General features: G+C 48.1%; 1 protein-coding gene across 2 annotated transcripts in view; it reads left to right on the top strand.

The window, feature by feature from the left end:
• The window catches only part of LOC132383042 (TRIO and F-actin-binding protein-like), a 289971-nt gene that overhangs the window by 239514 nt on the left and 33265 nt on the right, over positions 1 to 17192 (top strand). For both annotated transcript variants that reach the window (XM_059953752.1, XM_059953753.1), the window contains exons 20-22: positions 318 to 356; positions 6654 to 7206; positions 15640 to 15780. In XM_059953752.1, coding sequence (XP_059809735.1) covers positions 318 to 356; positions 6654 to 7206; positions 15640 to 15780 — 733 coding nt within the window. The remainder of the gene's footprint in view (positions 1 to 317; positions 357 to 6653; positions 7207 to 15639; positions 15781 to 17192) is intronic.

Here is a 17192-nt window from a genome sequence, read left to right as displayed (position 1 = left end):
TTTACATGAAGTATACTACTACCAAAGAAAAAGCATATCCTTCTACTCCCAAACCAGAGAATGCTTCCCATTCTTAAACCCTGTGTAAACATTCTGCATGACCGTTGTCTGTACACCGCTCCCCGCAGACTGTTGTGTTTCAGACCAGTCACTGCACACCACACCCTGTAGACTGGTGTATGTCAGACAAGCCTCTGCAGACTTCACCCTGTGGACTTCTCTCTGTAGCTGCTCTTGTGTTGGAATGTTTTGTGCTGGTTTATGTTTGAAATTTCTAATGTCTGCTCTGTTTTTCTCTTCTGCTTATTGTTGTGTAGGAGGAACAGCTGGATGAGAACCCCACCTTCAAAAGCCAGGTTAGAATGCGCAGTATTAAATTGCTGTCGGACCCCCCTCCCTCACCACTGCCTGCCCATTGGGCTCGGTGCAAAGCACTGGGTGGCTGGTGATCTTTGACTCCACCTCTCGAGTCTCTCTCCAAGTGCCCCCACTGTGATGAAACCCTAGTTCCTTTGCCCTCTGACTTCTTGACGTTGTCGCCCAACGTGATCGGTCAGTTGGTCTTGGAGGGTGTCCTACCCCGCTGTGGTCAGTAGCCATTCCGGTAGTCCGGTGGTCAGGATTACAGCTGGGCTGCTGGTAGAGCTCTTGTATAGGGCTGCCCCACTCACTAATTCAGGTCACGGAGTCGCGGCGAGATAGTAGGCCATTTGGCCCATCAGGTCCGCACTAACTACTGAGCTCCTGTTAAGGCTGATTTATACTTGTGCGTCGCATCTACGCCGTAGGCACCACGTACCGTACGCCGTAGGGTGACGTTCACCTCCCCAAATAACTCGCACGTCGCAACGACGCAGACCGCAACAACTGTGATTGGTCCGCTTGGTAGCATTGCATTTCCTCCTACGCATTTCCAGTTGCTTCTTCTCTGCCATGTCTGTACACCAATGCAAAATAGATGAACCAAATCATCAAATCTACTTGCCGACATGCAAAGATGTTTGAAATGCATTTCCTCGTCCATGTCTCTCACGAAGAAACTCAACACCGTGACATAGAAATCCCACCGCCAACTAGCGTTTTGGCGCACACCAATGCATGCTCGCTATGGCGTAGAGCGATGCAGAAGTGAAAATCAGGGCTACGGTGTAGGCTGCGGCGTAGCCCGTACGCACAAGTATAAATCAGCCTGTAGACCAACCCGCTTTATTCACCCTCCACGTCCCCCTAGATTCTATTAGCCACCTACATATTTGGGGCAGTTTTCAGTGGCCAGTTAGCCTCGTAATCTGCACGTCTTTGGGGTATGGGGGGAACCTGAATGAAGCCCACATGGTCACAGGAGGATCATGCGGACTCCTCACAGACAGCACTGGGAAGCTGGATTTGTGTGGCAGTGGCACTCCCTGGCCTCCAATTATGGGCAATGGAGTCTGGTTGCTCTGGGCAACCTGAGACCACTCTGCCCATTGACCCTTCACAGGGAGAGCGTACAAACTCCACACAGACAGCACCGGAGGTGGGGACCAAACCCAGGTTACTGATAGTGAGAGGCAGCAGCTCCACCAAGTGATCGGGTGGCCAGTGACAGAAGCTAAGAGTGCTTGCTGGCGGAAGTGAGCAGACTTCCAGAGGCAGTGGATTATCTAAAGTCGGATTAAGAAACTTGGTGGCTTACTGCAACTCTTAAAGCAGAGTGTGTTGGGTGGGGGTGGGGTATGAATGCACAAGCCCAGTAGGATAGTGAGAGAGTGGATAGGCCTGTAAGAATATGAGAGGTGGGGAGGGGTTAGAGTGTATGCGAGTAGGGCAGTGGTAGACAGGAGGGTCTATTAGAGGAGGGAATGGCCGTGTGGGTTCTGTGCCACTGTCTTGAATGTGAGGAATGAGCCCATGATTGTTTGACTCGTCAGCGTGCTATCAACTGAGCTGTATGGCAGAGGTGAGGTTTGCAGTGGGCAATATTTGTGTTGAGTGGCAATCCCGCTAACGTTTTTGTTTCTTATACAGTATGGTGGATGCTTAAAGTGTGTGATCCTTCCCTAGTTAACCCCTCTTGCAAACAATTTGTTACGTCCTTCTCTAAAGTAACGTACTTACTGAAGGCATGATGCGTGCCGGCAGGACCGACACAGACTGTCCTCTGTGATGAGAGAGGGTAGGCGGCCAACCTGTTCTTTGCACGGTTAATGCATACAGTGGCTGGGGATGAGGCTGGGGACTGTCATATGTTGAAAGATTGCAGCGACTGGGCTTGTATACTCTGGAATTTAGAAGGATGAGAGGGGATCTGATTGAAATATATAAGATTATTAAGGGATTGGACACACTGGAGGCAGGAAGCATGTTCCCGCTGATGGGTGAGTCCAGAACCAGAGGCCACAGTTTAAGAATAAGGGGTAGGCCATTTAGAACAGAGATGCGGAAAAACTTTTTCACCCAGAGAGTGGTGGATATGTGGAATGCTCTGCCCCAGAAGGCAGTGGAGGCCAAGTCTCTGGATGCATTCAAGAGAGAGTTAGATAGAGCTCTTATAGATAGCAGGGTAAAGGGATATGGGGAGAGGGCAGGAACGGAGTACTGATTGTGTATGATCGGCCATGATAGTGAATGGCAGTGCTGGCTATAAGGGCCGAATGGCCTACTCCTGCACCTATTGTCTATTGAATCAGAACTGAAGTTCCAACCCCTTGCCCAAAGCCTAAAAGGTGAAATGAGTTTAAGTGCCTGGCTTTGAGCAGGAACTCCGAGGCAGGAAATTGACAAATTCCTTAACAGGGTGGGAGCGAGAGGATGCAGACTTCCTTCTTGGGCAGGAAGGCGATGATGCATTTCACCCTGTTATTGGAGACACTGGTCCTGCCACTGCTCACTCACTAATGCCCAACTGGAAGGAGCTTCCTCAGTGGCGGAAGTGATCTGCTGGCAGCTGACAATCCTCAGGGTGGAAACACGGGAGAACAGTGTTTATTTTCCGTAAATCCTGTAGCTGACATTCCTCAGGGTGGAAACACGGGAGAACACTGTGTGCCTTTTCCGCGAATCCCGTAGCTGACATTCCTCAGGGTGGAAACACGGGAGAACACTGTGTGCCTTTTCCGCGAATCCCGTAGCTGACAATCCTCAGGGTGGCAACATAGGAGAACACTATGTTCATTTTCCGCGGATCCTGTAGCTGACGTTCCTCAGGGTGGAAACACGGGAGAACACTGTGTGCCTTTTCCGCGAATCCCGTAGCTGACGTTCCTCAGGGTGGAAACACGGGAGAACAGTGTTTATTTTCCGCAAATCCCGTAGCTGACGTTCCTCAGGGTGGAAACACGGGAGAACACTGTGTGCCTTTTCCGCGAATCCCGTAGCTGACAATCCTCAGGGTGGCAACATAGGAGAACACTATGTTCATTTTCCGCGGATCCTGTAGCTGACGTTCCTCAGGGTGGAAACACGGGAGAACACTGTGCCTTGTTGGCGAATCCTGCAACTTTGTGTCTGTTGCTGGGGTTGAGCTCTTCGCCAGTCATTGTGTGGAGACTGTTGGAGCGGAGTGCGGTACCTGTGCTCCCACTCAACACTTGGACTTGAGACCATTCCCTGCAGGGAGCTTCTCCCTGCTGAAATCACTGTATGGAACTACCAGTCAGGCACGGTAACAGATCTATAGCCCACACCAGTCTTAATCGCAGCTACACTCCTCAGTTCTGATCCTATCTACACTCCCCAGTTCATCTCTGTGATCCCAGATTTAATCCCCTCCACGCTCTGCTGTCTCTGCATTTTGACCCTGTGGTGACTCCTAACCTGTCTTGCTTAAGCGGATCCTCTTCACGTTTCCCAGTCTGTTCGGAATTTCTCTTTTTACTTCCTCCAATTTAATCCTTAACCCCGACGAAGCTTCCTGCAGACAGCTCCCTGCATTGAAGCAGAGAGCCGAGAGGTGAGATGCTCAGCCCAGGGCCATTCATCTCCACATCTCATCGCAGCCTTGGTCCACGCACAGACCAAGATCCCCAGAAGTGGGGTAAGAGGGACTGTCCTCAGCATCAGGGCAGCGTTTGAATGAGAGGGGGCAAAACCTAAACTCAGTGGGTGTCACGGTGAGAACTCTCCAGTGTGAGGCAGGCAGCTAGAGCAAATGGAATATGGACAAGCTCAGCCAGCTCCTGCAACCTTTGTGCTAAATCCTGTGTCTCTCACTGCATACATTGGCTTTCAGTTCTGGCAACATATCTCAATGTGTCAAATGCGTGGCTGTCTGGTAAAAGTATCTTCAGCCCATTGAGGCCGTTCCAACCATTTATGCTGATTCTGCTCTGATCTCACTTATTCTCTCCACGCTCCTCTGAACTACCCCTCCTCCCTGAGTTTCTACCCCTCACCCATGCACCTGATGCAATTTACTGACCCACTAGTTGTTCAGACGTGGGAGGAAACTGGAGCTCCCAGAGGAAATCGACGTGATCGCAGGGAGAGTGGGCAAACTCCACAGAGACAGTGCCTGAGGTCAGGATGGAACCTTGCTCTCTTGAAGAGTGAGGCTGCGGCTCTACCAGCCCCACCAGTGTTTTTCTTTTTGATATCTTCCCACCTGTTCTAGATTCTCCATTGCTAGGTAGCCAGTGTTTCTATCCAGACTTAAAATTGTTCTGAACCATGGGTCCACAGACCCCTTGCTTAACGGCGGTATTGGTCCATGGCATAAAAAAGGTTGGGAACCCCTGTTGTAAAGAATCTCGATACTGTGTTTTCTTACATAAGGAGCTTTAGTAAAATCAGCACTGTGAGCTCTCTTTGAAGCCTCAATGTGGTTCCCACACTCTGAGGCACACAACACCCCATTTGAAGTTTCATTAAAGGTTTACGTGGTTTCTCAAACTGCAAAATAGCCCAAGAGGCAGCTGCTTGTGGCCTAAACCTGTCCCCACCCTGAATCTTCTGAGTCTATGTCCAGTGCTGACTAATTATTTGAAGTGAATTTATTTACTTACCAAAACGTTATCAGCTTGCCTACACTGACACTGAATTCCATATGCTATCTTTTTCAAGCAATTATGTTATCAGCGTCTTGTACAGTTTCCTCTGCTTTTCTAAAGAATTAACAATATCTCCTATTCTGTCAGTAACAGACCTCAACACAGCTCCCTCCAGACCAAGGCCTTATCATTGATGAGCACAGACAAAAGAACTGGTATGGCAGTGGACTGTGTGGAGCGTCACTCACTTTCAGCCACTCGAAATAGCTGCCCGTGACATACTGTCCCAAATGGCCGGGGTTCCCTGACGTTCAATACTCGTCCCTATTCATGCCCATGAGAAATACAAACTGCTGAAGGAACTCAGAGGTTCGGGCAGCATCTGTGGAGGGAAATGGTCTGCTGACTTTTCAGGTTGAGACTTTTTATCTGGGCTGAAAGAGGAGAGACGGGCGGGATAAAGAGGTGAGGGGGAGGGGTGCAGCCAGAGCTGGCAAGCGATAGGTGGATCCAGCTGATTGACAGGTGGAGTCAGGTGAGGGTGAGGGAAGATGACAGAGGCCAGGAGATCTCACCTGGAAGGTAACAAGAGGATGGAACCTGACGGGAGAGGAGAGAACAAAAAACCCTTTAAGAAAGTGCTGATGAGATGCTTTTGTGAACTGCTGCAGTGTTTTGGGTGAAGAGGAGAGAAGAGTCTTGGCCCAAAGCGTTGACTTTTTATTCCTTTCTGTAGATGCTGCCTGACCTGCTGAGTTCCTCCAGCATTGTGTGTATGTTACTCTGGACTTCTAGCATCTGCAGAATCTCTTGTGTTTGAGGGAAGTGAGTAAGGACCCAGGGACAGTGAAGGATCTGTTTGTCACTCAGCCTGCTGTGTGAGCTGGTGGTGGATCTCCCTTGCCCCTGCTGCCCCTCTTCTTGGTTGCCGGCGTCTCAGTGAGCAGCATCACTGTAGAAGCCAGCCTTCAGTCAAGTGGATTCACTCGAGGTGATATCGAGGAATGACTTGAGGCTCTCCAAAGGCTGGAGATCGTCCCAGCTGCAGAACCTGAAGCCCTCACCAAGTGTACTTCTAGTCAGAGAACTGGAGCATAGAAGGTCTAGGGTGAAGGGGAAGAGATTTAATAGGAACCTTGGGGGCAACTTCTTTACCCAGAGGGTGGTCTGTGTATGTGGCGAGCTACTAGAGGAGGTGATTGACGTATTTAAAAGGGTCCTGCTGTATATGATCAGGGTGGTCTGTGTATGTGGCGAGCTACTAGAGGAGGTGATTGACGTATTTAAAAGGGTCCTGCTGTATATGATCAGGAAATGTTTAGAGCAGGGCTTCCCAACCTTTTTTATGCCATGGACATCTACCATTAACCAAGGGTCCATGGACCCCAAGTGGGAATCCCTGGTTTTAGAGGGAGTTCGACCAAACACAGTCAAATGAGAGTTGCTTAGATGGGAATCTTGCACAGCGTGGGTCATTTGGATTCTATGCTGTGTATGGATTCTAACCCTCCCCTTTACTCATTACTAATCTTCCCATGACACAACTTCCTCTGTCGTTCGAGGGTCAGGAGTCACTGGGTTTGCCAAATGTCCAAGTTAGAAGTTCATCACCAACACGATTTGCTGTTGTCCGCAGATTGTTGGGCAGGAACTGGCAACAACGATCTCACGTTTTGTTTGTAGTTTAACAGACAGCAATAAGGAGAACACTTTCCGTGACGTGATCACCAGGAGGACTACAGGGAGACAGGAGGCAGCGTCTGCAGATAGGACGTGGGGGAGCCGCAGAACAGACGGCCATGAACAGCGCTTACCCGCCCACGACTGCGTGGAGCTGGAGCCCGTGCAGCAGCCATGCGCACTGGAGCCCCCTGACTCACGCATGCAGAATCCCACGCTGGCCAGTATGCGCATCCCGGAGCCCGGGCCACTGCGCGGGCAGGACTCGGTCAGGGCGGACGAATTGCAGCACGATCAGGCGCAGCGGATCGCCGAGCGGAGCAGGTGGTTCGAGTCCACGGCCCCCAGCGACGGCCCGAGGAAAGGGACGGACTGGAGCCTCGAGCCCATCCACATCCCCGAGGCCCTCAGCAAAGACATTGAGGTGAAGTGGCAGGAGCTGGAGCGCATCCCTCTGCGGGACCACAAGCAGGTCCCCCTCATCTGCATGCGGCCTTCCCCATCCGGCCAGAGTGACAGTGGGACATCGGCGACCACAGAGCGGCTGGAGAAGGAGGTAGGAGAAATAGGCGCAACTTTCTGTGTCGTTGTTTGTCCTTGGCCCTAGTCTCCTCCACCCGATCAATGTGTGTGAGCTTTTTACTGTCACATGAAGCAATATACAGTGAAGCTCATTGTTTTACCTAGCATCCATACAGATAATTCCAAACAACAGCAGGAAGGGCAGAAGCAGTAACAGAATGTAGACTATGTTGCTGCAGTTATGGAAAACTGTACTACAGGTAGACAGATAAGGTAAACACAAAGTACACTGCAGATGCTGTGGTCAAATCAACATGTATAAACAAGCTGGATGAACTCAGCAGGTCGGGCAGCATCCGTTGAAAGGAGCAGTCAATGTCTCGGGCCAAGACCCTTCGTCAGGACAAAGATAAAGACCCTGATGAAGGGTCTCGGCCCAAAACGTTGACTGCTCCTTTCAACGGATGCTGCCCGACCTGCTGAGTTCATTCAGCTTGTTTGTACGTGTTGACAAAAAAGATGCAAGCACCACAGCAAGACAGTTGGAGAGATAAAGAGTTCATCGTTAGCATACAAAGAGCATTATGAAGCTGTCCATGAACCTAGTGGATTGTGGTTTCAAGCTTTTGTGTTTTCTGCCTGATGGAGGGGTGGGCAGCAGAGCAGGGAGAATGTCTGGGTGGGATCACATTGGCTTCTTTCCCAAGGCAGTAGGAAGTGTAGGCAGATTCAATGATAATAGCTAACATGTTCTATTAGGTAACTGGGTCAGCATGGATGAGTTGGGCAGAAGGGCCTGCTTGTGTACTCTATGACTGTATGATATTATTTCCTCAATATTAATTGCCAAGCCTCAAAACCTGGGCCTCTGTTTTTCCATCTGCAACTGGATCCTCAACTTTCAGGAGACCACAGTCTGTGTGGACGTTTAACAACACCTCCTCATTGACAAACTACACAGGCACATCTCAGACTTGCGTGCTTATTCCTCTGCTCTACTCTCTCTACACTCATGACTGTGTGGCTAGGCACAGCTCAAACGCAATCTGTAAAGCTGCCGATGACACGACTATTGTTTGCAGATTCTCAGATGGCGATGAGGAGGTGCGCAGGGCTGAGGTAGATCGACTGCGTTGAGTGGCGACACAATAACAACGTCACACTCGATGTCAGCAAGACCAAGGAACTGATTGTGGCCTTCAGGAAAGGGAAGTTGGGAGAACGCGCACCCATCCTCATTGAGGGGTCAGTGGTGGAAAGGATGAACATCAACATCTTGAGGATCTACCCTGGGCCCAGCAGATTGATGCAATCACAAAGAAGGCTCTGCTTCATTGGGAGTTTGAGGAAATTTGGTGTGTCACCAAAGACTCTTGCAAATGGGGAGCATTCTGACTGGTTGCATCAAGGCCTGGTTGGGAACCTCCAATGCACAGGATTGCAAGCAGCTGCAGAGTGTTGTAGACTCAGCCAGCATTCCCCACCATCAAGGACATCTTCAGGAGGTGGCACCTCAAGAAGGTTGCATCCATCGTACAGGAGCCTCACCATCCAGGACATGGCCTCCTCCCATTACTACAGTCAGAGACGAGACTATGAAGACCCACACTATGCATTAGGAACAGCTTCTTCCCTATCACCATCAGATTTCTGAACATTCAATGAATCCATGAACACTACCCCATTATTCCTTTTTAATTTTCTGATTTGATGACTTTACACTGACCTTCTGCTGCAAAACAATGTTAGTCAGTAACAATAAACCTGATTCTGATTATTACGTTCTCCTTTCTGCCATCTTGTTTCATCACAGCCTTCTTCCTGACTATATGGTAAACGTTTTCCAGTTCTGATGAAAGATCATTGCCCGACCCTAAAGAATTAACAGAGATTCTCACTCCACAGATGCTGCTGAGTATCTCCTGCATTTTCTGCTTGATCTTGGTGTATTCTTCAGTTACTATCCTCCTTGAATCCAGGGGTCTTCTGGGGGCTGAAAAGCACAGTCGGTAGTGGGATTGAGGGCTGTGTGTGTGCATAGGAGGAATGGGGCTTGCTTCACTGCTGTTGCTTCATACAGTTGGTTCTGCCTTGCTGTGTTCTTTGTCATTCTGCTGAGCATTGTGGGCACTGGAAAGCGTAACGACGCTTGTGGGCTGCCTCCAGCACACCCTAAATGACATATTTCCCACTTTGATACTCATGTGATAAATAAATCTAAATCTGCAGCCTTCCCTTAAATGCATCTCCATATTTCTTCCTTCACTCCCACACCCTCACTCTGTTTTTCAACCAACAACAAATTACATTGACCAAGTTTTATTAATCTCAGATATTTCTTTCCTCTTTACCTTGGGATGTGGCACCTGGCTGCTTCCTCTCGTGGGTACATTGGTGCCAGTGTTGGAGCTATCCAGGAGAGCATGACTTAATCGTGTGCCAGGGTAGAAATACGTCTCTACCAAAGGAGGCGTAAAGCGTTCCTTCCCTTGGTTAGCCTGCAGGAAACCCTTGGACAAGGTGTAGCACCTTCTTAACTACCCCCCCCCCCCCCCACCCATTTCAGGGTCACGTGAAGCCATGGGAGCAGGTTGTGGATGGTTATATTAGCAGCAAGTGCCTATCACAAGTCCTGGTTATGCGAACTCTGACGCCAGGCAGATAATCTCTGAAGAGTGTTGATAATGACTGGGGTCACCCGTCTTGTAAAGACACTGGCCAGAAAAAGGCAATGGTATGCCACTTCTGTAGAAAAATGTGCCAAGAGCAATCATGATCGCTCATGTCATATGACACGGCATGTAACGATTGAATGAACACACAAAGTCATTAAAAAAAAAACCAGTAGATTCTGGAAACCTAAGTGAAAATAAAAAATGCTGGAAATGTTCAGCAGGTCAACTCGCATGTATTGGAAGAGAAATAGATTGAACATTTACCCCTTATTCATCAGAACTGATCACAATTGCAAGGAAGGCCTTCACACTGAAATGTTAACTGTGCTTCTCTTCCTGTGGAAGGTCTAAGCTGTGAGCTTCGCTCTCTAAACCTCACTGCTTTACTGTCTCTGCTGCTTTAAGGTGTGAAAGAAGTCAGAAAGTGCAGTCCCAGCGCACTGCACTGAACGGAGTGGTGAATGACCAGGTCGCTTGGTGATTAAAGCTGAGGAAGAGATAGTGACCGGGCTGCTGGGGGAGATGCCTGTTCTTTAGCTGGAGTTGTGGAATGTCTCTTATGTCCATCCAAAAAAGACTGTTGAGTCAGGAATCATAGTGTGATACAGCACAGCCCTTTGGCCCATCTCACCCATGCCAACCAAGGTTCCTTAGCCCCACTTGTACATATCCATCTAAACCTTTGCTATCCACGTACTTATCCAAATGTCTTTTAAGTGTTGTTATTGCACCTGCTTGAACCACTTTCTCTGGCAGCTCCTTCCACGTACACACTATGCACTGCACAAAGAAAGTTGCCCCTCAAATCCCTTTTAAATCTTTTCCCTTTCACCTTGTCTCTGGCCTCATGCTGTGAAGGAAATTCCTCTGCAGAGGGAGTGGGGATTTTGATTCCCTCTCCCAATGAAAAAAAAGTGCATGCATTCAGGAGGTCACGGACTCACTCACAGCCCCTCAAATGACCAAACTTTGCATACAGGATCTTGGCAACACTCTCAGTGGGGTACTGTCTCAAATGGAAGACAGTGCACTGCACTGGGGGCATCTTTCTGTTGAAGATCTCTGGAATTTGGTCTTGGACGCTTGGCATCAAAGCAAGAGTGTTCTCATCCCTAGACAGGGGTCCATCTCCGAGGATCATAGTGGAGAGGCTTGCGAGTTCCTGAGGTCCCAAGAGAGATGGCGTCTGAAACATAGATAATAGGTGTGGGAGTAGGCCATTCGGCCCTTCGAGCCTGCACCGCCATTCAGTATGATCATGGCTGATCATCCAACTCAGAACCCTGTACCTGCCTTCTCTCCATACCCCCGATCCCTTTAGCCACAAGGGCCATATCTAACTCCCTCTTAAGCATAGCCAGTGAACCGGCCTCAACTGTTTCCTGTGCCAGAGAATTCCACAGATTCACCACTCTCTGTGTGAAGAAGTTTCTTCTCATCTCGGTCCTAAAAGGCTTCCCCTTTATCCTTAAACTGTGACCCCTCGCTCTGGACTTCCCCAACATCTGGAGTTTACCCGTCTCGAGCTTCACTCCTGGTAGGGACATCCGTTGCGGTATGGTCATGGAGGAGGTTTCAGACAAAGAATGATCCAACTAAGACCTCATTGGTGGAGCTGGCAGAAGATGAGGACACATCACAGCAGCAGAGAAGGTCATCTTGCATTCCACGTCTGACCCCGATCTGTCATCTTGCATTCCACGTCACTAGACCCTGACCCCAATCTGTCAAGGATCATGTGGTGGCTGCTCGTGTGTCAATCTTCCCACATTAAACAGATGCACACATGCGTTCTCCATTACGGGAATCCACCCTAACTTCCTTGATTAGACAACTCCTTCAGAGAACATCATACTCGAGTGATCACATCAATACTAAGACAGAGATTCAGTGAGACTCTTCCAGATGATGAAGACAGAGAAGTACAGAGTGTGAAGCAATAATAATGATCCACTTCCTTGGTCACAGTTCTGCACAGGAGAGACACCGTGTGGCCTCTGCACCTACTGATGGGCGTTGTAAATTAGTGTCGGTGACGTCTTCACTTCAGCTGTGAAAACCACAGTTACACATCCAGAGAAGGTGTGAAGAAAATAAATGAGGCTGGCCAAACTATGAGCAAAAAAACCCCCCAGAAACCGCGCTTCCCTCCCCATCAACCTCACAGAAGCACTACAGTGTGGTGTCTGCCCTCGGCACGGGCCTGGCCTCTTCCATTGGTGCTGCACTTCCCTGTTCGAGTGGTGTAATGACAGGCTAGATTGTACTGTCAGTAGCAAATGTCAGTCCACTTAAATCTAGCTCTTACAGAGGTTAATTCTTCTCACTGGGATTTTGTTACCTCTAGACTGAGTATGAGACAAACACATCTGCTGTTTCCGTGCTGACCGTCAAGCACCCTTTTTTTTACATTAACCCGACCCTAACCTATTTCATCCACCCCATCAACCCCCTCCCCACCACTCACTTAAACACACTTGAGCCAATTTACAGCGTCCAGTTAACCTAACAACCGGCACTTTCCTGGGAAGTGAGAGGAAAACTGGAACACCAGAGATCGGCAGAGAGAGAAGGTGCAAACTCCACATGGACAGCCCATGTCCTGCACGGTGATGCTGTGAATAGTCTTATTATCTCTGGGGACTTAATGCTTCAGGCACAGGGAGCACTGCCACCAGGGGAGAACTTCTTCAGAACGACAGGAGAGCAACAGAAAGCTACTCTAAGTTATTGGCTCTTGTCTCTGAAGAAGGCCAAGAACCCATTGCCTTGCTCAGAGTGTAACCTAATGGTCCCCACTAGCTCAGAACTGCTACCTGTAAATGTCAGTCTGGCCAGTCACAGTTCCAGATGCTGAATATGAAAGACAATGTTGTTTTGATTTTCATTTGAAGTACATTTACAAATTAATTGGACAGGTAGATGTATGGGAAGGGTTCAAGGGGATATGGGGCAGATGCTGCTGTGTGTTTGGTCAAATGGATCATTTCTGTGCTTTTTGACTTCACGCTCAGTCGCCACTTTATTAGACACAGGAGGTACATAATCCTGAGTGTATTTCTCCAATGCTTATGGTCTTCTGCTGCTGTAGCCCATCCACTTCCAGGTTTGACATGTTGCGCATTCAGAGATGCTCTTCTGCACACCATTGATGTAATGTGTGATTATTTGAGTTACTGTCAGCTTGAACCAGTTTGGCCATTTTCCTCTGACCTCTCTCAGTAACAAAGCATTTCCACCCACAGAACTGCTGCTCACTGGTTGTTTTTTGTTTTTCGCGCCATTCTCTATAAGCTCTAAAGACTTGTGCACGAGAAAGCCCAGAGGATCAGCCGTTTCTGAGATACTCAAGCCGTTCTGTCTGACACCAACAGGCATTCCATAGTCAAAGTCGCTTAGATTCCATCTCCTCCCCGTTCTGATGTTTGCTCTGAACAGTATCCGAACCTCTTGACCATGCCTGCATGCTTTTATTCATTGAGTTGCTGCCACGTGATTGGCTGATTAAATATTTGCGTTAATGAGCAGGCGTTCTGGTATCTAATAAAGTGGCCACTGAGTGTATGACTCCCCCACCTCCGCACACCCCTCATCTGATTCCAGCTGTTGTTCAACACTCTCTTCTTCTCTAATGGCCCCTATAATGCGGATTCCCAATGAACGCACGCACACTACCTCACTCAGTAGCGTAGTGGTTAGCGCAACGCTGTACAGTACCAGTGACGCAGGTTCAATTCCCGCTGCTGCCTGTAAGGAGTTTGCACGTTCTCCCTGTGACTGCATGGGTTTCCTCTGGGTGCTCTGGCTTCCTCCCATAGTCCAAAGCCCTACCAATTGGTAGGCTAATTGGTCATTGTATAATGTCCCGTGTTTAGGCTAGAGTTAAATCTGGGATCGCTGGGCAGCATGACTTGAAGTGCCAGCAAGGCCTATTCTGCACTGTATCTCAATCAATAGACTTCCCCCCTTTTTTTGCTCTCTTTTTGTGCTACTTAATTTTATATACATATTTCTTATTGTAATTTATAGGTTTGTTAAATTATGTATTGTTGCCTGCAAAACAACAAATTGCAGGACATATGCCAGTGATTATAAACCTGATTCTGATTCTGGTTCCTGATCTCACTTCCTTTACTGAATCCAGCTCAGGTAGAACTTTGTGTTCCTACTAAACTCCCTCCAGGAGCTGTCTCCAATCTCCAAAGTCCTCTCCCCAAACTTGCTCCATCTGTTGCATTTCTTTCTTTCTTTCTTTCTTTCTTTCTTTCTTTCTTTCTTTCTTTCTTTCTTTCTTTCTTTCTTTCTTTCTTTCTTTCTTTCTTTCTTTCTTTCTTTCTTTCTTTCTTTCTTTCTTTCTTTCTTTCTTTCTTTCTTTCTTTCTTTCTTTCTTTCTTTCTTTCTTTCTTTCTTTCTTTCTTTCTTTCTTTCTTTCTTTCTTTCTTTCTTTCTTTCTTTCTTTCTTTCTTTCTTTCTTTCTTTCTTTCTTTCTTTCTTTCTTTCTTTCTTTCTTTCTTTCTTTCTTTCTTTCTTTCTTTCTTTCTCCCTCTCTCTCTCTCCCCCCTCCCCCTCTCTCCCTCTCTGCCTCCCTCTCTCTCTCCCCTTCTCTCCCTCCCTCATTCATCTGCACAGTCTTCCAACTCCACCCCTGCACACCTCCCCTACTGGGCAATACCTGCCTGTCACCTTACACCCCCTCAGTCCACCCCTCAATCGCCTTGGAATCCTTTCTCATCACTACACTTCTCCCCTCTCTACTGGCCACCTTACCTCTCCACTCCCAGTCCTGGTGCAGGAACGTTGAGACTTTATTTCCTCCCACTGTTTCTGCACGATCTGCTGGGTTCTTTCAGAAGATTTTGTGTTGTTTCACACAGAAAGCATGTTATACATAAATTACACACTTTTTTTTGCAAGAAAACGCAAAATTAGTCAAAGAAATCTATTTTAGTGCAAAAGTGGTCACAGAGTGGCTAAACTGTAGTGACTGGGGATTTGTCGCTTGGTTCAGGAAATAGATGCCCCTGGAGAATATCGAATGGCAGGGCCCGGGGAGTATTGTGGAACAGAAAGTTTGAGGAGTACAAGGCATAGTTCCCTGAAAGTGGCATCGCAGGTGGACAGGGGAATGAAGAAAGTCTTAGACATGCAGTCCTTCATCAGTCTCGCTGTGGTGAATGCCGATCCTGCCTTGGTTTCTTTTCACTTGAAACTGATTCTCAGATTCTGCTAGGAAGTTCGCCCAAGTTCTAGAAAACCATATCAGCCATCCCTGTGTAAGGAACGGGTCTTGTTTTTACAGGGCTGATTTAATTTGTTAAGTCAGAAAAGACATGAGATTAAAAAAAATCACTCGAGAGCAGGGGTTCTTTTTAAGCCATGGACCAATACCATTAAACAAGGGGATTGTGGACCCCAGGACAGGAAACCCTACTCTTTGGTGACAACACCTCCACTGTACTGTAATGAATTGCATCAAAAGAGCACAAGATTGATGAGAAAGACTAATTACTGAAAGTGGTGGGAGACGTGAAACAATGTGGTCTGACTATCTGTGGGATCAAATGTTCATATGAACATTTGGGATTTCATTCATATGTAGGGGTATCCATGAGCCAGGTGTGTCGTGTAACTCGGGGACGATCTGTAAGATTGAGCACACAACTAGCTGAAGGAGCTCAGTGGCATCTATAGAGGAGAATAAGCAGACGACATTTCAGGGCCTTCATCAGAATTCAGCAGTTTACAATCTCTTTTCAAGGTTTTGAAGGCTATTTTTTTCCCTCAAATTTCAGATCTCCGCCCTAAATCAACAGCTGGATGAAAGCAGGAAAGAGCTCGAATCTTTTCGGGAGCAGAGTTTCCGGCTGCAGGGGCAGCTAAACGCATCCGAGGACCTGAAAAAGCCGGGGGCTCCTAAAGGCTTCATCTCTCAGGTAGGGGGCTTGCCACCGAGCAGGGAAAGGCCGCATCCCCTTGCAGACCGGCCAGCGGGGTCAGTAACAGCCAGATTCAGTCCGCGGGTCTCCTGTGAACCTGTGTTCTCCCCATCTCCTGAGGCTGAACTCCAGCATAAAATGTGTAAACCCCCCCGCATGTGAGGTAACTCTTAGTTCCGAGCCACAAGGTCCAGAGTTAAAGAGGGATTTCAAAACATGAGCAAATCTGCAGATGCTGGAAATCCAAAGCAACAAGCACAAAATGCTGCAGGAACTCAGCAGATCAGGCAGCGTCTATGGAAACGAACAAACAGTCAATGTTTTGGGCCAAGACCCTTCATCAGGACTGTTAAGTGCAGGAACAGGAGTAGCTGTCAGTATAAAATGCATATGTCATTGGCAGAGAGCAGACTGTTGGATGAGCTCAGTGGTTGGGGCAGCATTTATCAAGGGCAGTGGGGTGGGGAGAGGTATTTCAGGTTGAGACTCTGGATCAGAACCCGAATCATTGGTAATTCCTTCCCCCCGCCCCTCAACTGATGCTGCTCGAGCCGGTGAGTACCTCCAGCTGTTTCTAATTTGCTCCAGATTCCAGCATCTGCAGTCTTTGCTGTCGACAGGGCAGGAGAAGGTGAAAAAAATAGTGGGGTTGTTTAGGGGGGGGGGGGGAAGCAGATGCTGAAGTATGCATCATTACCTGGAGTTCAGTTGATATGTTTAATCCGAGAGAAAGGATGATAATCTTTGTATGCAGTGCAGATTGTTATCAGCAATGAAAGACTCAGTTATGTGAGGAGGCAGGAGACATTTGCATCATTCTTAAATTAGTAAATTGGTTTAAGATTGTCATATGTACAGTGGAAGACCACTCATACAGATCATTTCATTACAACAGTAGTACAAGGGAAAACGATAGCAGACTGCAGAATAATAGGGGTGTAGGGGTATAGACTGGGTAGATGCAAGCAGGCTTTTACCACTGAGGCTGGGTGAGACTACAACCAGAGGTCATGGCTTAAGGGTGAAAGGTGAAATGAGGGGAAACCTCTTCACTCGGAGGGTCCTGAGAGTGTGGAATGAGCTACCAATGGGAGTGGTCCATGTGAGCCCAATTTCAACGTTTAAGAGAAGCTTGGATAGGTACACGGATGGTCAGGGTATGGAGGGGTGCGGATCGATGGGAGAAGGTAGTTTAAATGGTTTCAACGTTGATTAGATAGGCTAAAAGGCCCGTTTCTGTGCTGTACTTCTCTAATACTGTATAATGTTATAGAGAAAGTGCAGTGCAGATAAACAACAAGGTAGTCACTGAGGTCAAGAGTCCATCTGATATGAGGGGACTGTTCAATAATCCTACAGCAGAAGTTGTCCTTGATCCTGTTGGTACATGCTTTCATACCTCTATCCAG

This window comes from Hypanus sabinus, chromosome 29 (assembly GCF_030144855.1).
Source record: "Hypanus sabinus isolate sHypSab1 chromosome 29, sHypSab1.hap1, whole genome shotgun sequence".
Classification (NCBI taxonomy): Eukaryota; Metazoa; Chordata; class Chondrichthyes; order Myliobatiformes; family Dasyatidae; genus Hypanus; species Hypanus sabinus.
Note: the sequence above shows the minus strand (reverse complement) of the source record. Positions and strands in the feature narration are given on the sequence as shown.